The sequence below is a fragment of the Equus quagga genome, chromosome 11, assembly GCF_021613505.1.
Source record: "Equus quagga isolate Etosha38 chromosome 11, UCLA_HA_Equagga_1.0, whole genome shotgun sequence".
Taxonomy (NCBI): Eukaryota; Metazoa; Chordata; class Mammalia; order Perissodactyla; family Equidae; genus Equus; species Equus quagga.
Genome location: NC_060277.1, coordinates 90,593,724 through 90,615,059, shown reverse-complemented (window position 1 = coordinate 90,615,059; position 21,336 = coordinate 90,593,724). Strand labels below are relative to the sequence as shown.

At 49.5% G+C, this 21,336-nt stretch overlaps 2 protein-coding genes across 4 annotated transcripts; one reads left to right on the top strand and one right to left on the bottom strand.

Annotated features, from left to right (window-relative positions):
• The first annotated feature begins 19 nt into the window (after positions 1 to 19).
• On the top strand, positions 20 to 7,820 carry EME1 (essential meiotic structure-specific endonuclease 1). 3 transcript variants are annotated; one of them, XR_006890660.1, is made up of 10 exons: positions 20 to 64; positions 1,634 to 2,444; positions 2,530 to 2,657; positions 4,556 to 4,645; positions 4,740 to 4,861; positions 5,069 to 5,195; positions 5,417 to 5,532; positions 5,756 to 5,802; positions 6,319 to 6,508; positions 6,767 to 6,893. XR_006890660.1 is itself a non-coding variant. In XM_046676164.1 (9 exons), the coding sequence occupies exons 2-9, from the start codon at positions 1,658 to 1,660 to the stop codon at positions 6,941 to 6,943; spliced, it is 1,737 nt and encodes a 578-aa protein (XP_046532120.1). In that variant the 5' UTR covers positions 20 to 64; positions 1,634 to 1,657; the 3' UTR covers positions 6,944 to 7,820. The 3 variants fall into 3 exon arrangements, 2 of the variants coding, with proteins under 2 accessions (XP_046532120.1, XP_046532121.1); XM_046676164.1 differs by lacking the exon at positions 5,756 to 5,802 and having other exon boundaries at positions 6,767 to 7,820; XM_046676165.1 differs by lacking the exons at positions 4,556 to 4,645; positions 5,756 to 5,802 and having other exon boundaries at positions 6,767 to 7,820.
• LRRC59 (leucine rich repeat containing 59) lies at positions 7,246 to 20,895 on the bottom strand. The gene is made up of 7 exons (XM_046676166.1): positions 20,576 to 20,895; positions 18,800 to 18,859; positions 16,971 to 17,129; positions 16,646 to 16,750; positions 13,061 to 13,133; positions 10,746 to 10,919; positions 7,246 to 9,250 (listed from the first exon to the last, which is right to left on the bottom strand). Exons 1-7 carry the CDS (start codon positions 20,678 to 20,680, stop codon positions 9,006 to 9,008), a joined length of 921 nt encoding a protein of 306 aa, XP_046532122.1. The 5' UTR covers positions 20,681 to 20,895; the 3' UTR covers positions 7,246 to 9,005.
• Between the last annotated feature and the right edge of the window lie 441 nt (positions 20,896 to 21,336).

The following is a 21,336-nucleotide window of genomic DNA, read 5'->3' as shown; positions in this document are numbered from 1 at the left end:
GCTACCGGGTGATCTACTTCCGGGGCCTGCCGGGCAGTTGAAAGAGTGGCGCGGGAAGTCGCAGGTGAGCGCTGGGGGTGCTGGCGCGGCGGGCGCGGCGGGCGCGGCAGGGCTCTCCCCTGAGCCCCGCTCCGCGGGGGTTTGGTGGTCAGGGCGCCCAGAGCCTCCGCCGCGGAGTGTAGGCGAACCGCCCCTCCCGGGGGCCGGCGTGAGAGGCGCGGAGCGCGCCCGGCGGGGCCGGCTTGTCCGACCCATCATTTTGCCCGAGTCAGCCGAGGCCCAGGGTGGGACAGGGATGAGGTCCCTCCCTAGTCCTTCAGCTTACTTTACTGAGCGCCTGCTGTGTGGCAGAGACTGTACTAAGCACTGCAGGTGCATGCTTTCATTTAGTTCTCACAACGTTATAAAGTAGGTATTGTTGTTATTCCTATTTTACTAAAGAAGAAAGCGAGGCCCAAAAAAGGTTACGTGGCTCATCCCGGCTCACACCAACAGCGCTGGTAAATATTTGTTGGAAGAATGACTCTTATATACGACCCAGCAACTGCCGTCTTTGGTATTATGCAAGAGAATCGAAAACATGTCCCCACAAAAACTTGGATGTGAATGTTCATGGCAGCATTACTATAATGACCAAAAAATGGAAACAAACCAAATATATATCAAATGGATAAATAAAATGTGGCATATCTATACAGTGGAATATTATTCAGGCATGAAAAGCAATTAAGTACTGACACATGCTACAATAGAAATGATCCTTGAAAATGTTATGCTAAGTGAAAGAAGCCAGTCACAAAAGACCACATACTGTATGATTCCATTTATACGAGATATGCAGAATAGGCAAATCCTTAGAGAGAGAAGTAGATTTGTGGTTGCCAAGGGCTAGGGGAAGGGGAAAATGGACAGTGACTGCTTAATGGCTATGGAATTTTTGGCTGGGGGGTGATGAAAATGTTCTGGAATTAGAAGTAGTGAGTTGTACAACCTTGTGAATATACCAAAAACCACCCACTGAACTGTATATTTTAAAAGGATGAATTTTATGGTATGTGAATTATATCTCAATTTTTTTTTTTAAGATTTTATTTTTTTCCTTTTTATCCCCAAAGCCCCCTGGTACATAGTTGTATATTCTTCGTTGTGGGTCCTTCTAGTTGTGGCATGTGGGAGTTTGCCTCAGCGTGGTTTGATGAGCAGTGCCATGTCCACGCCCAGGATTCAAACCAACGAAACACTGGGCCACCTGCAGCGGAGCGCACGAACTTAACCACTTGGCCACAGGGCCAGCCCCTATATCTCAATTTTTTAAAAGCGGATGACTTGGCATCTCCAATTCAAATGCGGACATCAACAAGAGGGTGGTGTTATCACCCCGTTGAAGTTTTGTAATAGTAACCTCCACTTTGTTTATACCTCACCTTGACCTAGAAAGGATCTGAAGTGAGTTTCTGTTAGACTACAGACGTAGCTGTTCTGAGTTCCAGAATAAACGCATTAGGACCGTGTCCTATTTCTCTGTTTCTCTATTTCCCTCTGTCTGTTGTATTTACTCCCATAAAGCTAGGCGATAGAACACATCTAGTAGACTGAATTGATTGAGTGCATCTCATCTCTCTTTTCCTTTTAGGGAATTAATCTGATAGCAGTATTGATGGCTCTAAAGAAGTCATCAGTCTCGCTGGAATCCAGTGAGAGTGACTCTGAGGAGTTGCCGACATTTACCTTTCTGAAGAAGGGACCATCTTCAACAACGAGGAGGCACCCTCAGAGGGAGGAGAAGATTGTAGTGGTTGACGCCTCAGATTCTGAGGCTTCCTGTCCTTCATCACCAAGGTTGAAAGATCCATCACCTGTTCCAGATGTAGCTGCAACTGTCACACAAACCCAGCCGGTCAGGGTGCTAAGCAGTGGAAGTGACGATGAGGAGGAGTTTATTCCCCTGGCTGAGAGGCTTACACGTAAGTTTTTGACCCACAAGCAGCTGAGCCCTGAGGAGTCTCGTTTCCCAGTTAAAAGGGTTTTGGGTCATCAAAATAAAGAAAGAGCATCATGTGACTGGAAAGAACAGCCCTTTCCAAAGATCCCTGATATTCCCCTCCATGACACCTCAGAGAGGCGTGCATTAAATAGCAAAGACCTTTTGGTAGACAGTTCACACCGTCAGCTTCCAGCCTGCCAAGCTACCTGCCCTGTCCAGAGCAACAGCTTGATAGAAACCAAAACAAATGCTGAGGAACCCCTGCCTCAGAAGAGAACCAAGCATAGTCGGAAGGTCCAGAAGAAAGGCGCACAGGAATGCCAGCAGCGGGGACAAGCAAGCCAGAAGGAAAACACCCTGAGACAACAGGAAAGGAAGAAGAAGGCAGCGCTGGTTAACAGGCTGAAAGCTCAGAGGCCAGAGGAATGCTTAAAGCACATCATTGTGGTGCTCGATCCAGGTCCTCATAGCATCTATCTTCACTCTTTGCTGAGTTAACTGCCTTCTGGGCCACCCACTGACAGCCCGTTTCCCATCTGTTGCAGTGCTTTTACAAATGGGAGGTGGGGGCCAGCTTCTCGGAGCACTGCAGTCCATGGAGTGCTGCTGTGTGATTGAGGCACAGGCCGTGCCTTGCAGCATCACCTGGAGGAGGAGGGCTGGGCCAGCCGAGGTAGGGCTTTTCTGGCTGATGTCTCCCCTCCCCCTTAGAGTTACAGGATAAACATGCCTTTATTCTAAAGGATATCTATCAGTCAAGGCCCCAGCAGGAAAATAGATGGCACGCTCGACTTAGGATAATTTGAGGAGGATTTCCAAGGCATGGGCAGGGTACAAGGAAACTACAGGGGACAGCGCAGTACCTCAGGGTAATAACAGCATTAACCAGTTTCTCCACCTCAGGTACTGTTTGCATTTCAGATCGGATAATTCTGTTGTGCTGGGCTGTCCCGTGCATTGTAGAATGCTTAGCAGCATCCCTGGCATCCACCCACTAGACGCCAATAGCACCCCTCCCTCCCCTCCGTCGTGACAGTTGAAAATGTCTCCACATATTGCCAAATGTCCCTTGTGGGGAAAAATCGCCCCTGGTTGAGAACCACTGGCATAGCTGTTTCCATGCCTAGGCCTGAAGGGATGAGGTTGCAAAAGTCAGGAAGGAGAGAGAAATGTAGAGAGGACCCACCTTGAGAGAAGCTTGACATCCAGTAGAGGAGCATAGCCAACCCTAGGCGACCCCACTGGGAGGGAGCCAGGGGAAGACATGGCCTGACTTCACTCCTCCCTCTTTCCAATCGCCTGCTGCATTCCCACTGGCCATACCCTGCCAGCGGACGGGCGGCCCTTGTGATGTGGTGTGTAGAGATCACCTCCGGCAGAGAGCAGAGTGGGGACGGGTGGAGAGTGGATCTTTGGGCAGAGAAGATAATCTGCACAGGATTCCTAGTTCTCTCTCACTGGGCTTGGGGAATGGGCGGGCTTGTGTTTGAATCCCAGCCTCATGGCTTTATCGCTATGACCCTGGGCAAATTATTTCATCTCTTCGTGCTTCATGTATAAAGTGAGGCCACGGCTACGTCCCTTTCAGTCCCTTCTCTTGTTGGGACTAAATGAGATAGCCAAGCACCAAGCACGTCATAGGCACTCAGTAAGTGTTCCTTCCCTCTCCTGGCTCCCCTGGTTACTACAGCTCCTGTCCTTCCACTCCTCTTACCTGCGAATCCAGAATACTCCACCCCTCATTTTCAAGAGTGTATTGATGAAACATTAAGATTTTTTCCTCTCTTGTTTGGATCTCGTGATTTAGGGCAGTTTCAGTAACAGTTATCCTGTAAGGACTTCTCCCCACATCACAGTTGGGGATACTGAGGCTTAGAGAAGTTGAAAGCCTTGTGATGGATCACAACTGATCAGTGGCTGGGTGGGAACTAGAACCCAGAGCCCCTCCCACCTACATTTTGCTGTAGTATGAGTCTTAGCTTTTGCTTATAGACCCAGTCAGAAAGCTCTGCAGTCCTGCTCCCCATCGCTCCACGGTACTGCTCTGCTGGGGACTGTGGGCCGGGAGGCCGCCTTGGCGTCATTTGATTGTGCCCTGACTGTGGTGAAGAGGAGGCGCTCTCAAAGACTGACGTTTCCCTTATGGTTCTTATCTTTGTCACACAAAATCCATGTGTTTAAAGGGCCGCTCAGCTCATAGGTGGCATCTGCCCTCAAAGTCCAAGTTACTTGTTTGTCCCAAGTCCTTTGGAAGAGTCTCCTTCCCTCCACTCCCCTATCCAAAATGCATAGGGATATTGGCAGTCACTGCTCAGCCCATCTCAGCTCCTTGCTTGTTCGCTGCCTCTGAGATGCAGTACACCAAGGTTGAATAGTTGAGCACTGGGAGGGACAGGATCATGCGTTATTGTTTTTTGCCACTGTGACTTCATTCCAGAGGAAAAAAGATAATGCAAAATGGGCTAGGCTGGTGGAGGTGAGTTCATTCACCCAGAAGGCCCGGGACTCTCTCGCAGGTGCTGAGCACCTGCTGATCTGCCTCCTTCTGCTGGGTTCCGCGTCCTTTGGCAGGATGGAGAGGAGGGCTGGAAGGAGGAGCCGATGGTCCTGGTGCTGCTCCAGGCAGAGGCGTTTGTGTCCATGATCTATAACTTCAAGCAGGTGGGCAGAGCGAAAGGCGGGGCGGTGCTGACGCATGGGACAGAGGTTGATTCTAGGGAGCAAAAATTAATGCAGCTTCTGCCCCTTCACACAGGGAAGTCTGGGCAGCACCGAGAAAGGGAAGGAAACACTTCGGAGCTTTGTCACTGACATCACAGCAAGGACAGCGGGGAAAGCTCTGTCACTGGTGATTGTGGATCAGGAGAAATCCTTCAGGTTTGGATTTGTCCTCGAGATTTAGCATTAACAGGGGCAACTCCTGGGCCAAAAGGGGTGAATTTATTCATCCAAGATCTGGGTCCCTCTCCAAGATAGGGTCCCTGATAAGCCCTGTGGGACACTGTGGTCCAGTCTTCTCACACCTCTTCTACCTGAGCTCAGCCTGGAGCTGCTGCCCTTCTTTGATGTCCTCCCCTGCTGCAGTGCTCCGAATCCTCCAAGGAGAAGGAAACAGGGAGTGGCAAATAGAGAACTGGCCAAGGAGAAGAAACAGCAAAGACAACGGGAGGCCAACCCGGGGCCCCTGGTGTCCAGGGTAGACATAGAAGAGGTAAGAACTTCCTGTTGCCTGAGTCAGCCTGGGGGTCTGCTTTGCTATTGATAAAGAGTAAAATGCCTGCTCGGTACAACTTTCCTTGGCACTGAGTAAGAGAGAAGGGGCCAAACGGGGAGCCAAGGGGCTGGGGTGCAGCTTCAGTGAAAGCAAGAGGAGAACAACTTCAAACTAGTCTCTCCCCACCCTTCCAGTCCATCTTGCTTTTGGGTTTCTAGGCACTGGTGGATCTGCAGCTACACACACAAGCACAGGCTCAAATTGTGCAGAGCTGGAAAGAGCTGGCTGACTTTGCATGCACCTTCACAAAGGCTGTGGCTGAGGCGCCCTTCAAGTGAGTGCCCCTGGCAAGTCCTGGCTCCACCGCTGGGCCTTGTCCTTTACAGCGGTTCTGGTACCCAAAGATGTCCCTTTCCCCTCAACTCTGCTGTCAGTCCATTGTCTCTCAAGCTTGAGGCAGAAGGGGCTGACCTCTGCTAGGCATTCTTGGGAAGAGCCCTCTAGCTGTCCCCCTAAAATGTTCTGCTTTAGCTTGTGTGTAAGTTTCTGTTCTGCAGGTTGGAACTGGGTTACCAGCAGGTCAAGTTACCAGAATTCATTACAGGTCAGATCACACTGTAATAAGACCCCATAAAACAAATTTTTAGCCTACTTAGTTCAAGGAGTGTTCATAGTCAGAATTTAAAATTAATATGGGACCTAAGACCATCCAGTCCAAGTCTCTTATTTTATACCTGAGGGAACTGAGCCTGGGGGAGACTGACTTGTCTAACACCTAGCTGGTTAGAACCAGAACTAGGCTCCCAATTGCCTGATACCTAGTCCCTTGTGCCTACCCCTTGCACATTCCCTCTTGGTCAATACAAAACAATCTCAAGATATGCAAAAGAATCCAGTACTTTTCTGGTACCTTCTCTCTCAATGAGAAAGGACTAGATGTTGCTTTTAGGGAAATCAACTAGCACTGCTTGGGAACAAAGCGAGCACTATATGGGTCAGATATAATATTGTGTCCACCTCTTCTGAGGTCAGAGGAGGGAAGGTTTTAAGTTCCTAGTTAAGGGAACAGGTACAGGAGAGTAACAAGTAACTCACAGCTCTTCAACTGTGCTGTTTGCAGGAAGCTCCGAGATCAAACTAGTTTCTCCTTCTGCCTGGAGAGTGACTGGGCTGGAGGGGCAAAGGTGGATCGCGCTGGCAGAGGACTTGCACTGGTCTGGAGGAGACAGATTCAGCAGCTGAACCGAGTCAGCCTGGAAATGGCCAGTGCTGTTGTGGATGCCTATCCCTCCCCACAGCTCCTGGTCCAGGTATGCTGTTCCAGGGGTCACCGCCCAGCACCCTCTGGCCTTACTGGACTCCCAGATGGTTTCCATGGACAGCATTGATGAGGGCCCAAGAATGCCTTGTAGGTCAACAGTGCAGGTCTGCTAAGATCAGAGTTGTTAACACTGACTGGGGAGGGAGGACAGGCTCTCATCCCCAACCCAAGTTTACCACCCACCTTGTTCATGGATGAGGAATGCCCATGGATGGTATGGTATTAAGAGATCATTTACCACTTTCAGGCTTATAAGCGGTGTTTTTCGGAGCAAGAATGCCAGAATTTGCTTGCAAGCATACAGGTGCGTCGTGGGGAAGGCGTGACATCCACCTCCCGCCGGGTTGGACCAGAGCTGTCCAGGCGTATCTACCTTCAGATGACCACTCTGCAGCCAGATCTCTCTTTAGACAGTGCAGACTGATGATAGCCCTCAAGGACAAGGATGGAACGCTAGAGAGAGACTGCGATCTCACCCACCTCAGAACATGACTACAGTACAGATTGGAAGCGCCTCCCGGAGCCCAAGCCTGGGTCAGGCCCACAACAGACTCTTTCCTGGGTGTCATTATTTGTGAAAGTCTCCCTGTCAACTTGGGGCAGAAGGCTGAGATACTTGCCTCTATCTTCACCAGCATTTAATGTTCCCCTCCTGGCAAAAATCAGCTGCCATGTACGAACCACCCCTACCCCTGCCAGCCCTCAAAAGACAAAGGAACATAGAGAGACCACTCAGACACATATTTAATAATTGCAGAAATCCAAAAGAACTGCAGCATCAAATCTCAAGATCATGAGTGAACTGCCCTCGGTGGGTTGGTGACTAGGCTGGATGTGCTCCAGCCTTCCTCTCACCCACTGGAGCTGCCTCGACCAGCCAAGGAACAGGGGTGTGATCACTATGCTGACTTCTGTATTCTCTCAATCTCATTTTATGTACTCTGGGTTTAGATTCAATAAAGCATTTGTACCACTGGCTCCGGAGCTTGGAGGAAGACTAGGAATGTATAGTGATTCTGAGTAAGGTGTGGGCCTACGCAGCAGAGCTATCCTTGGGGGAGGAGAGAACAAGTCATTTCTTCCAATATCAAGACAGTTGTGAGTGGCAGTCTTATCCAAATGGGTCACTAGGGCTAAAAAACTGGACCCTGACCTTTGTCTCTGAACTGTGACAGGTTCCTGCTCTCCCTGGGGGGAGGCAAGGAGCTTGCAATTGGGAGTTTTTAGTGAATGAGCCCCACGACATGGCCATTTCTGATCCCTTCATTCAGCTGCTGTGAAAAGATGAGGCAAAGGAGGCCACAGAGTAACAAAACGCTTAATCTGGCAGAGGAGAATGGACGGTCCTGCCCTTTTCTGTGCTGGTCATTAGTGAACACCCTGCTCTTAAACTCCATGGTGCTGCTGGTTTCCCTTCACTGCGCAGGTGTAGTTATAGGTCCAGAATGAAACAATTCTAAACCCCAGTCCCCATGAAGCTTGAGTTTCCAGGTTGCCTTTGAGGTATTTAGTCACACCAACTAACAGATGGTCATTAACAGAACTGTCACAATGTGGCTTTCAAGGGTCTGCCTTCCTGGTTATTGGCAATTGGCGAGTTAATGCTCTAAGATTGAGGCAAGGAATCTGGACCATCCCCATTTTATGGAAGCCACGAGTTGTGGGGGGACTCCACAGGAGCTGCCCAAGACCCTCATGGCAATGAGATTTCCATTTGTGGGTCATAAATCTGTCTACCATGGGAGATTCTATACTCTGGCTGAGAGATGCTCAATTCTGGTGTGAGTTCTGTCCTCTCGGGACATTACAAAGCAGGCAAAATGATGGAAAAGAAAGGATACTGGAGTTCTGCTTCAAACTAGCTGGGAGACTGTAGGGAAGTCATGGAAGGTCTCAGTTTTCCTGTCTGCAGGTGTTACATTAGACTGGATGATCCTGAAGTCCCTTTCACGGCCTGAGAGTTTGTATGGTCACTAAAATGTCTGAATGTCTGAGGTCCTTAAGAAAATAGGTATCCCCTCCCCCCCAATTTAGGCTAGATTTGCTGAGTGTGGTGTTCCCCTAGTCCCCAAAAACACACTGCCTCCTGATCTGCCCTGGCTACCCAGGGAGGAATGAAAGAGGGTTTGTGACATAAAAAAGGTATAAATGTAGTGACAGCTGACCATTTAGTAGAAACAAGCCTTGCCTTTACACAGCTTTGTATAACAACTAGAAAAGGCTATGTTCTTTCCTCTTCCTACCCCCCAGCCTGTTCCTTTAGGCATGCAGCTAACTGTCCCCACCTCCCATTTCTCCTCATTCCACCAGGGAACCCTGACTAAGGAACAAAGAAGTCCTACGAAGAGGAGGTCTCAAGTACCAATCAGCAGCCATTTGATGATGGCAGGTAGGTCTGATGCTAAAAAGAGGTTGTGTCCAGCAGAACCCAATTCCATAGGAATCCAAGCTCCAAGGCTGGGAGGCAGCGGGTGTTGAGGACAAGCTCACTGCTGAGAATCGGTCTGCAGGACCCACTGGAGGATGTTGTGGCTGCGCAGACCCCGGACCGCATTGTCGTAGATGGTGTTCACGCTGGTGCAGAGGGGCTGCTGCTGCAGCTCTGTCATCCGACAAGCAACCAGCCCACCGGCCACACACAGCAGCAGCAGCAGCAGCAGCTTCAGCACAGCCCAGGACCGGGTGTGTTTCCGGGGTGGTGGCTTCCGTGGGCGAGAGCCAGACTTAGATTCTGGAGGGACAAAGGCACAGTAGACAAAACAGTTGAGGCAGTTTGAGGAGACCCACACTCTACCCATCAGTGCTAATCTCCTCTGCGCAGATCCACTTACTCCCCTCTTCTCTAACGAAAACTCCCCAGCCCCAGAAGAGAAAACTGTCATAAGGACATCTGAGCTCTTAAAAACTTTGCTTTGCAGAGACAAAAACAAGTGCCTTCTCCCTTGGATCTCAAGGGACTACACTCAAAACTGGAAATCTTTTTCCATGTCTCACTTAGCACACACAGTCCCCAAGTCCCAAGTTCTCCTCCGTAACATGGTGACGATCCAGGCCCCCTGGGACCAGGGGGAGGGGCCTATCAGGAGGCATCAAGCATGGATAGAGTGCTCCCCATTTGGGGAAACAGTTTCAAGAGTTATTAATATTGCTAATGGCCTTATTATTATACTAGATGCATATAAAAAGAAAGCTTGGAAGGTACACCATATTGTTAACAGTGATTACTGCTGGGAATGGGGGACTACAGGGGATTGCCATTTCTGATAATATACATATAACTTTTCTAAATTCTCTGCAATGAACACATATTACATTTATAATTAGACAAAAATTGTTTTCACGATTTTTACCCAAATTTTGGAAAACTTGACTGAGCACCCACATGCCAAGAACTGCATGATCCTGTCACACAGATTTTCTCATTTAATCCTATCACTATCCTGCGAGGAGGTGTGATCCTCATTTTACATAGGGAAACAAAAAGGGTGGTCAGGTTAGGTGACTTGCTCAAGGCCAAAGAGAGTGAGCAGGAACAGGGCCTCGGGGCCCCACCTCCCTCCAGAGCTCCTTGCCCCTCAGCTGCCTCTCCCTCACGGGTCTCTTTGGGCCCAGAGGGTATACAATCCTCCCTTGTACATGGAGCCATCACCACACAAATTCAACTGGACACATTCGGGCAAAACACTAACGTGTTTTTTATACAACAGCTCTCTGAATGCAGGCCAAGTGATTCCTGTGGTGTTCAAGCAAAAAGAGAGTGATCTGTTCTGACTTGGAAAGAACCATAGGCAGCGCTGGCTTTCCTGAGATTGCACCACATACCCAAAGCACACCCTGGACACTTCACAGATGACCTGGGGGATTTTGGGGTGTAATCTGACCATAAGCAATCTTTGCTTTTCCATAGGATTTTACAATCTAACCCCTACAAAATGTGCAGCTCTGTTCTGGGAATGCTTTAAGCCACATCTGACCAAAACACCTGCACATAAGCTCATGGCTCTGGGGAAACACACCAGCTGGGCACTCACTCCCTAGGAGGTCCGCCATTCCCTGTAAGCAAACTCTCCAAGCTACTCCCAGGCGTGAGGATACTGTATCTGACAAGGTTTGCAAACTCGCTCGCTCGCTCACTTGCTTGCTCACTCACTCATCTATGCCTGAAAATGTAAGCAAGTCTCCCCAAGGCACCCTTGCTGGAGCCCTGCAACTGAGAGCGAACGTACTTGCGGCCTGATTTGTTTCCTTCTTAGGTTTCTTCTCCTGCTCCCGCTTGGCTGCCTTGAGGGCATCGTACTCCTTTCTTCGGCGCTCCTTCTCTTCTGCCTTCTCCCGCTTCCGTACTTCCCGCTCCTGAGCCTCCTTAGCTCGCTGCTTGGCCTCCCGCTTCTTCTCAGCCTCTGCAAGAGAATACACCCCAAAATGACTTCTCTCCCGCAAACTTTCCAGTATCCTTTCCTCAGTGACTAAAAGGATGGCTTCAGCTTCCTTTCCCTTATGCCATGGGTCACCTAAGATATATTAAAAGGAAACAACTGACTTTCTGCTCTTCCTAAAATGCAATAAGCTGCTCTCAGGGTTTGCTGAGTAGATTCTTACCGAGGGGTTTCTAGTCACAAGCAGCAGAGATTAGGGTGATGTAACAAGGGGGACATGAGAAAGGCATGGGTGCTGAGTCTGGTGCTCCTCTAGAATTAGGTACTAATTCAGAAGGCACAGCAACTATACAGCTCAGAGACGAGGAGAAGAAACAATGGAGGTGTTGATTTACAGGATTCCTACCTTCCCCAGCTTCGGAAAGGAATGTGGCGTGGGGAGGGCAAGTAAGAAGAGAAAGTGAGCACTCAGGTTCATGGTTAGAGACGATGGAAATGTTTGCCTGAAAAAGCGAGACTAATAGTTTGTCACAGGGAACCTCTAGACTTCAACTCAGGATCTACAGGACACGTTCAGATTCACTTCACAGCTCAAGCCTGTTTACACGCAGGACCCAACTTACAAATTACTGGGTTCTAAAAATGCATTTCCAAATTAGTTATTTGGAAGCCTGAGGTACATTTTTCCAAAGCCAGAATGCCACAAATGATGGTGAAATGTCCTCTTAGGGCTGAAAAGCCTATTTGAACCATCATGTAGCTGAATAGTAGTACTATAAGTACTGTAGCTTTCCACTGCCTCTCCACGTACAAACAAGCTCCAGGTTCCAGCTGGGCACTGAGAATGCCAAGAACACGCTACCCCCAGCCTTGAGAGAACATGTGCCGTCAAGAAGCAAAAGCAGCAGTGGTCACAGAGTAAACATGGGCGCCACAGCAGCCATGCGTGTAAAATGGACGGTTCTAACTCAGGAGTTCCACCTCAGGGACTGCCTGTAACCAGTACTGCATACATTCCTCCTCTAACCACGGGAGCCCTCACGTAAGGGGGCTCAGAGTCAGCCATCCAGTTGACAGAGCGCCTGCTGTGTGCCAGGCCTTGTTCTAAGTGCTTGAGATGCAGCAGTGAAGACAAGCCAGGTTCTAGTGCCTAAGTCATCTACTTTCTAAAGAAGGAGAGAGATGATAAATAAGTGAAGAGTAAAAAAGACAGTGATAGGTGCCATAAAGGAAATAATAGGGGATGTGATGGAGGATGACAGGTGGGATGGCCATTCTAGTTTAGATGGTTCTGAAAGGGTTAAGGTTAACCCCTGGCAACATCTGAGCAGAGACAGGAAGGACTGTAGGGAGCCAGTCATGTGAAGATCTGAAGGAAAAGGAAACCAAGCAAAGCCCCTACGGTGAGACTGTACTTGCTGTGTTCAAGCAACAGCAGAGACTCCTGTGGTGCAAGTTAACTGCTTTCTCTCCCTTGTGGGTGGAACAAGGCCAGAGAAGCAAGCAGGCTTGGGCCATGGCAACCCTTGTTGGCCATGTTACTGAGTTTGAATTTCATTCTGAGTTCAACTGGAACCCATTAGAGGGTTTCAAGGAAATAGCAGCATAATTGATTTATGTTTCAAAAAGATCTCCTTGGCTGCTGTGTGGAAAATGGCTTCATGGAGAGGGCACAGGTATGGAGACAGGACCTCGTGTTAGGAGGTACTGTGGCGGTCCACAGCATGGCGGTGTGATTACGGTGGTGGCTCTGGAGGTGGAGAAATGGTCATGTACAGGACCTGCTGACAGACTGGATATGGGAGTAACAGAAGAATCACAGAGGTCCTTCCAATTTCAGGCTTGAATAACTGCAATGATGGTGATTTCCTATTACGGGGGGACACTGGGAGGGGTTAAGGGGACCTGTTTTAGCCATGTTTAATCTGACAAGCCTATTAACCCTCCAAACAGGCATGAAAGACAAGCAGTTGAATATGACCCTGGAGCTCAGTGGAGAAGCCGGGACTGGAGAGAAAATCGTCAGATAAAGATGATACTGTCTACCACCACACTGCTCCCCACTGCTCTTCATGACACTTACTGGATTCTAGCTCCTGAAGCATGAGAATCAGCTGGCTGGGATAAGGACCCAGAAGATGACTAGAGAAGGGATGGCCACCTACCTCGTTCTACTTCTAGTCGCCGCTGCCTCTCTCGCTCCTGATCCGCCTGCACAGCCTTCATGTGCTGTAACACCTGCAAAGGGGGAGGAGGGAGCTGAATTACTCGAAGCAGTAGTCTTCACAGCTCACACGTTTGCGCAGGTGTCTCAAAAGAGAGACGGCTCTTTTCAGGATCCCAGATGACTCCTGGCCCAGCAGAAATGCAGACCTAATGGAGTCAATCCTATCTTTGTATCCTAACTTACTGCACCAACCTTACTTGGAGAAGAATCATCTGAGCCCTGGTCACTAAAGCTTTCGGGGGAAAAAAGTCTGTGAAACCCAATGCCGGCTGGAATCTCTAAAAAGTCCTGCCGTTTACAAACACTCTCACGTGCACGATCTCATATAATTCTCCCAGCAACTCTATGATGAACGGACAGCACTTCCTCTGAGATGCTCTCCTGACCTCCCTCCTTTGGCTACCGCAGGTTCCCCTCCTCCAGGTCCTGGGGAGTTTCCTTATCCATCTCAGTCCTAAGACTGCAAGTTCCCTAAGAGTAGGGACTACTGTCCTGTCTGTAGGTGAGCACAGAGCTCAGCTAATTATAGGCACTCAATCCATGTGTGATGAACTGACTAGATTCCCATTTCAAAGGAAGGAAACAAGGCTCTGATAGGGCCATTTGTCCACATCGCATGGCTAGAAAGCAGCACAGCCAAGAGTGTGGGTCTTCAGAGTTCCTAGACCAGAGCTTGTTCCGCTCACTTCTAGTGCTCCTTCCTTTGAGAAAAGGAAAGAGCCATTCGGCCCAAACACCACACAGTGCACTCGCACCCAGAGCCCCTCAAGTCCTTGTCAGCTCAGTCAATGGATGACCTCTGACTGAAACAGCCAGATTCTCACTATGGGCATCAAGAGAGGAGGAGGTAAAAGACTTTTTTTTTGGTTTGTTTGTATTTTTTAGAAGCTGGTATTCCTCGGATCGAGGGGCCAGAATGTCAGCTTGGAGCCCAACACGATCCTGACTCTACCAGTTGCTAACTGTGTGACTTTTGCAAGTCACTTAACCTTTCTGAGCCAATTTTCTCATCTGGAAAACGGAGATAAGACAGACTTCTCTAGCCTGTTGTGAAGATTAAATTACCTAACTTATACTGGCTGCCTAACATAACCCCTGGCATTACACAGGTTCAATAAACACTGCTGCTTTTTACTTTATCTTCTTTACTGCATTAATAAGGAGAGGAAAACCTAAACTATTCTAAGTTAAGACAGCAAACTGTGTTTCACTGCTGTACTAAACAATGTGTAGGACAGACGTGTATTCACATGTAATTATTTTATTTTGTGGAAACTTCAGACAAGCACACACCCATCATATGAGGTACTGAGGAGCAGGCCTGCGAAAGCGGCTCCCTTCCAGAGCCTAGGGTGAAGCCACAAGGAACCCTGTTCTGAGTAACCCAGGACTTGAACCTGCTGTCACCTCTCCAAAGAGTCATGTTTACTAAAACATGCCTGCTCAATGAGGAGCTGCAGGATCTGGAGGAAGGTCAAGCATGATGGTGGGGGGCAGATGGTGGCAATCCAAGTACAAAGTCCCCGTGTCGCTCTGAACTCTGACTATTAAATAAGCACCAAGCATTCAGTTGGTTTTAGCGGATGTACAGCTGGCTAAACAAAGAGCTAGGAGGTTTAAGAGATGTCCCTTTTTACTTTGACTACAACATATGAGGAGTTAATGATCTGAACACACACCAGGTTCAGAAATCAGAGACTCCTGTAGTCTAGACTGTGAGCCCCTGAAGGGCAGACTGCTCTACCGATCCCAGTCCACTGCATACGGTAAGCACTTGATGACTGCTCTTGCACTAACACATTATTTTTATTTTTATTATTTTTATTTTTTTTTTATTTTTATTTTTTTGAGGAAGGTTAGCCCTGAGCTAACTGCTGCCAATCCTCCTCTTTTTGCTGAGAAAGGCTGGCCCTGAGCTCACATCCATGCCCATCTTTCTCTACTTTATATGTGGGACGCCTACCACAGCATGGTTTGCCGAGCGGTGCCATGTCCGCACCCGGGATCCGAACCGGCGAACCCTGGGCCGCAAAAAAGTGGAATGTGCGCACTTAACCGCTGTGCCACCGGGCCGGCCCCCTAACACATTATTTTTAAAAGGTGCTTTACTCTGCATCATGCTGATCGGTTACTATGACTAACCTATGCACCCACAAGGTCAGAGCTGGTGAGACCTAAACTAACTCCTGGAGACAAGTGACCTCATTCTGACTCCCCCAAGCTGCTCTCCTACAGTGCCTCATGGTGACAGCTGAAGCTCTGGGGCAGCGGTGCCAGGGAGCACGGCTTTCGTACTACATCCACAACACACTGTGCCACCTGGAGCTTTGTCTGGGAGATATATGTGAGTATTAAAGACATTTGCACTCAGTAAAAATGACTTGTGTGGATCAAAAATTATTTCTGTGGATCAGCAATTTCATATGGCTCAACGTATTATTTGTTGAATGAATAAGTGGATAAATGAAAGGTGTGTGCATACTGAGGGTTGCTCCTGTCAGAGAAATGGAAGTAATACCTACTTCCCAGCGTCACGAGGATTATGAGAAACATGTAAAGCATGTTGGACAAAGGAAGAGTGGTCAATAGTATCCACAGTTCCTCTTCAGAACAGACCTAAGGCACCAAGTTTTCAAAACAAGATTCCACTGATGACATGTACTGTTGCCAGCTAAGGGCAAACTGTTGCCTTAGCTATTTGATCGCACTGACTTTGGGCTTGGTTCCTTGTAACAATGGGTGATACAGATGACGAGACTATATAAGAAGCCCTGAGCCAATGATAAGAAAAGAACGGCCATTACTCTTGAGATTCATATAGAGACCCATCACACACACATTTTGCTTACATTAATTCTAGCATTTAAAGTTCAGTCTTTTTGTTCACCATGCCCCCTAAACATAGCCACGTAAGTCATCTGGCGCTCAGGTGACGAAGCAGCAATCTGTTCTAAAGCTGGAGGGAAAGAAATGACAGTAGTTGGCGTATCTGAGAGATGGATATAGTGCTTTTCCTAAGAAGCAGTGGAAGGCATCTTCAAGGTTACTGGCCACCAGCAATGTCTGCCTTCCATGCTGCCTTTAGCTCCTCACTCTTGTGTCAGAGGGCTCCACTGAAATCAAACGCCAGATCTGCCCAAGATGTGCCTGTCTACAGCTATAAACTTACAATTAACACCTTTATTATCAAAATTTCTACAATTACTGTGACTCAGCAAGGCCACAGCCCCTAACCCTCTATCCCATTTAAACACCTGTCGACATAGTGCAGTGTTACAAGGTCCTGGTTTCCTAAGAAGGGAAGTGCTGCAGTAGGGCAGAAGACGGTACTGTTCTACTCCGTGTGAAGTAAACAGAGAAACAAAGGTCCCTTTGCTTGACAGGCTCATAGGAGACAGGTTTCACTGAGACCTCAGTGCTTTAATCAACACACAGCTGCAGGTGTCCTGGGGGTGGTAAACAAGAGGCAGCGGAGGCAGGTCCCAGGGGGGATGTGAAGGCGACACCAGGAGCTTCGTCTTACCTTGCTGGCACACTGCTTACACTGCTTCTCATCCAAGCAATCGCCTGCCACTTTGGCCAGGACAGGATCCAGGGGGTTATCCTTCAGGTCCAGCCACTTCAGGCTCTAAAGAGATGGGGCAGAGAGGCTGCTTAAGCCCGAGTTCACACAGAGTCCCTCCAAGTGGAACAAAAGGAGCAGGAAGAAAGCTCCTCTGTGTCCCAGCTGCAGGGAGAGCAATCTGGGGCAGCGCCAACAGGGTGCTGTTTCTGCCAGCCTTTCTCCAGCCATGCTCCGTGTCCCTGAGCCCTTTGCCACACCTGGCCACTAGTTCATGAATTGTTACCTTGAGCTGAGCAAAGCTGACAGGCAGGGTGACCAGCCTGTTGTTGAGGAGATCCAGGTGCTGGAGGTTGACCAGACGGCCGAAGTCGGCCGGCAGTTGCTGCAGTTTGTTCTTACTTAGGTCCAGCTTCACCAGGTGCGTGAGGCCACAGAAATCCGACTAGGAGCCAAAGAGAGAACACCTAAGCCTCAGGCTCACACGCTTGGATGTAACAGTCCAGGAGCACCTATGTGTCAGAGGCACCTATGTGTAAATCCTGACTCTACCTTTTCCCAGCTATTCCACCTCCAATGAAAATGGACATCACACTCATCACTCCTGGTGGTAAGTAGTGAGATGTGTATGCAAAACGGCTTTGCACAAACTAGGCACAAAATAAGTGTGGGTTCCTTTACCCTCAGTTCTCTCCAAGCCATCCTCCACATCGCTCCTGGAGTGATTAGGGACCCATTCTGTCCTCTCACAGAACCCTATATTCACCTTTCACAAGAGCTGCCAAACACAGTGCAACCATCCATTTTCCAAAAAGATGCAGCACCCCTTGAGCACCCGGTGTTCTCCCCTGTGCTCTTTGCAGCAGCTAGCACAGTACTTAGCACAGGCGCTCGATGAGTTTTCTTTGAATGACTGAATGACTGAGGGACTGACTGGGCTGGGACCCATCCTACCCACATCCTGGCTCTTCTTCAGCACAGTTCAAAACATCCCTCTTGTCATTAAGCCTTTGCTCAGCACCCATCTGAAGTGATGCTCCCACCTCAGCTGACGAGGCACAAGTTGTGTTCTCTGGGGACTTGTGAACGCCAGTGGACCTGCACTGCAGGGAAGGCATGACAACTGAACAAACTCAGACTGAAAGTACACTTGGGGTGCTCAGTAACTACCTGACAGTATAGAGCAGGTGTCAGGTTGCAAGGAATTGCCACCCTTCTGTAATGAGACAGAAAACACTCTCTCGGAGAAGTGGGATCTCAGGTGCTTTTTTCAACGTTAGAAACAGTTCTTGATAGCTACGGGAAGATGCTATGGACAAGTGGGGCCCCAGAGAATACTGAGAGGGGAATGGACTAATGATCCAATGAAGAAGCTGCCAACTTGTGAGACTCGATCTCTGAGCCAGAGCCCAAGAGAGCAGCAAGGAGTAACGCAGCCAGAGTAATGGATGGAAAAGGCAACAATGACAACAAACAGGCCTGACAGTGAAGGAGCACTGCCACGACCCAGGAGAGGCTGAGGGGCTGAACGACTCCAGTACCTACAAAGGTGGAGCAAAAGGGAACTGGGAGAAGTTGAACAAGAAAAATCAAAAGGATTTGACCATAGATTGGATGTGCTAGACAAAAAAGTATATCGACTAAGTCAAGGATTGGGAGGAAAATGATACAGTAGTCCTATAAAACCTCACTTTTTCCTGTTCCCCATCAAAAGATGCACAAGGAGGCTGCTCATAAACCGCTTTCTCCCTGGAACGCACAGCAACTTACAAAATGGTCCTAGCCTCCTCTATGCAATAGGGAGGTAAACTGTTTATCAAAGGAATAAAAAAAGGCAGAAAAAGGATGAGCCCAATAAGTGACCCAGCCAGCGTCCTGCTGACTTTAGTTTTCATGGCCTGACTTTCTCACTGTTCTAAACAAGAGGCCTCTACCTTGCTTCCCTTCCCACTGAGAGAACCACCCCACTCCACCCCCCGCCCCCAACACACTCAGATTCAGCTGTAGCCTGCCTGCAGGCCTATCCTGAGATTATACCATATGACACAACTCCCCCAAACAGGAGGGAGAAGCATCGGGGCTCTAGAAGGAATCATGCCTACTTGCCAATCTTACCGGTAGAGTAGTCAGTTTATTGCAGGACAGATCCAGTACAGTGGCCTTTGGCAGGGCAGCCTAAGAAAGGGAATGAGAACAAAATGTCAAACCAACACGGAATGATTCAGTGACATCTGCTAATAAAACATTTTCCAGAGAAAGTTCCCACGATTAGGAAAGACCTTTAAAAAAAAACAGCACTAAAGTATAATGTTCCTGGGGATAGGAGAGGAAAAACTAAGCCAGGAACCATGACCTAGGGAAGAATGCAAAGAGTAGGGATTCGGTTGTGGAACATTCAAGAAAGACAAACAGATTCTTAGAAATTCTCCATAGCACTTTTAATATTTTCTCCAGCATCCCTACTTATTAGGTTTCAGGGCAGGGACTGTGTCTAACACAGCTTTGTGATTTCCATATTCCCCAGTTTAGGGCCTTCCAGGCACTCAGTATACATGTTGGCTGATTCACGACTGAATGAATGAGTTAATGAGCGAATGCCAGAGGGAAAACAAGGCCCTCACAGCCCATCTCCATTTTCCCATGGTGTTCCGGGCTGGAGAGGCTCAGCAAAACTGACCCTTCTTTCTCCCTAGAGGCAATGCTGCGCTGACCAGATGCCTGGTGTAAACAGTTCCTGGTCCTAGGGCCAGGCTGAAACAAGAGTGGCCATCTTCCTGGGGTGAAGGAGGAGGAAAAAATTCAGTTAAGGACTCTGGGCCAACCTATACTTTCCAACTGTCAGAAAGTCCCAAGAATAAAGTTTGACTACCTAAAAAAGTTTTAGATACTACATTGAGAAGAATGCCATAATAGCCACATGCATCAGCATTTGCTACCTGCCAAGTATTTTACATTACAATCTTATTTAACCCTTGCAACACTCCTATGAGATAGGAACTATTATCACCATTTATAAATGAGGAAATCTAGGCACAAAGGTTAACTAGCTTGCCAAGGGTACTCAGCTATTAAGCAGCGGAGCTGGAATATGAACTGGGAATCCCATTCTAACCTGGGTGTTACACAGCCAGGGAGGAGGGAAGACTGGGCCAAGTGCCGAAGCAAATGTAGTTGTTAGAGGCACTGAGGAAAGTGTAGGTGATCCAAGGTAGGGTTATGGGGGGGCAGGTGGGAAAAGCAGGGATATGCGATCTCACTCCACTTTTGCAACAAACTAGTTGTGTAATCTCCCTGGAGCCTCAGGCCTCAGTTTCCTGGGTAAGGATTGGGAGTAGGAGGGTGGAAAGGGGGGGCCACTGGCAGCGTGAGATTCCCACCAGTTTCAGCCAAGTAGGGAATAGACCTTGCCAACCAAGCAGTGAGACTTCACTCTCTCCAGGGAAGGCCGCCTCAGGGCTGGGGCAGCCAGCTGCAATGAAAAGCCCGGTCTGGGCCACACCCAAGTGTACCCGGAGGCCTACTCTCGGACCAAGTCGTTCATTCATTTGTTCATTCATTCTCCAGCAACCGTTCCGCGGGCGCCCACTTTGGGTCGGGCACGGCGCCGAAAGCTGTGAAAGCTCCCAGAACGCGGGGAGATTCACTTCTGACCCATAAAAAGCCCAGGGCCGGACCAGCAGCTCCTCTCCATCTTCTGGAACTGCGCCAAAGTGACACGTGTACATCCCAGGAAGAATACCCGGGCCGGACACGGCCTCCCCGGGAACTCAGTCCCACTCCCATCCTCTTGGTATTAGGACCTGGAAACTGAGGCACGGGAAAGGAGGCGGCCCAAGCAGGGGCCAGCGCCAGGCACTGGTGGCCGCCTAGGCCTCGCGGGACTGTACTGACCAGCTCCTTGACAGGGACCTCATTCAGGTCGCTGAGGCTCAGGTCCAGCTCGTTGCCGTCCAGCTTGTCGCGGAGGTTCCCGCCCTTGCTACTGGCCTTGGTCATGGTGACGCCGGCTGAGCGGATCCCAGCTCTGGGGTCCGACGGGCAGGAGAAAGGGGCTGAGAAGCCGTTTGTCGGCACAGCGGACTCGCACCCAACCAACAACTCCCGCGTCCTCCCGCCGCAGGTGCGAGACCGCCGCCGCCGCCCGTCCACCGCCCGCCGCACTCCGAGCCCCGCGCCCTGCTCCCACCGGCGCTGCCGCGACGACGACCACTTCCGTGTCCACGTCACCTTCCGCGGCCACAGAGACGGACTGGGCCAGAGCGGCCCGGGAGTGTGCGGGAGCGCCCTCTGGCGTCCAGGAGACGCGTTGCAGCCGCCACAGCTGCCGGAGGGGTGCTCGGAGCTAGGTTGCCCCGCCAAGCGGCAATATTTCCCGGTGGCCCGGAGCGCCCGCGCTCAGGCACCGTCGCTGGCAGCGCCAGGAGGCGAAAGGGCACGGGACTGGGGCCAGAAGACCTTGGTTCGCATCCAAAAGTGGTCTCATCAGATCATCTCCATTCCCCTGGATTAGGAGCAGAAACTGGGTGTCCTTCAAAATTGCTCCTTGTCGTCTGTGTAACAATCTCCAAATCATCATCATCTGGAAAACTCAGCCTTTGACCTTTCTTATCTCCTCCTCACTGCCCAGCCCTTCTCCAGGCCGCCATCAACTC

What these genes read in the sequence shown, in the direction of transcription:
- EME1 (XM_046676164.1), top strand. Translation starts at nt 1,658, where the DNA reads ATGGCTCTAAAGAAGTCATCAGTCTCGCTGGAATCCAGTGAGAGTGAC. An exon ending in CATTGTGGTGCTCGATCCAG is followed by an intron (nt 2,445 to 2,529) that starts GTCCTCATAGCA and finishes CATCTGTTGCAG; the next exon opens with TGCTTTTACAAATGGGAGGT. An exon ending in GTGGCTGAGGCGCCCTTCAA is followed by an intron (nt 5,533 to 6,318) that starts GTGAGTGCCCCT and finishes TGCTGTTTGCAG; the next exon opens with GAAGCTCCGAGATCAAACTA.
- LRRC59 (XM_046676166.1), bottom strand. Translation starts at nt 20,680, where the DNA reads ATGACCAAGGCCAGTAGCAAGGGCGGGAACCTCCGCGACAAGCTGGAC. An exon ending in GTAAGCAGTGTGCCAGCAAG is followed by an intron (nt 13,134 to 16,645) that starts GTAAGACGAAGC and finishes CCCCCTTTGCAG; the next exon opens with GTGTTACAGCACATGAAGGC. An exon ending in GCGACTAGAAGTAGAACGAG is followed by an intron (nt 10,920 to 13,060) that starts GTAGGTGGCCAT and finishes ATTCTCTTGCAG; the next exon opens with AGGCTGAGAAGAAGCGGGAG.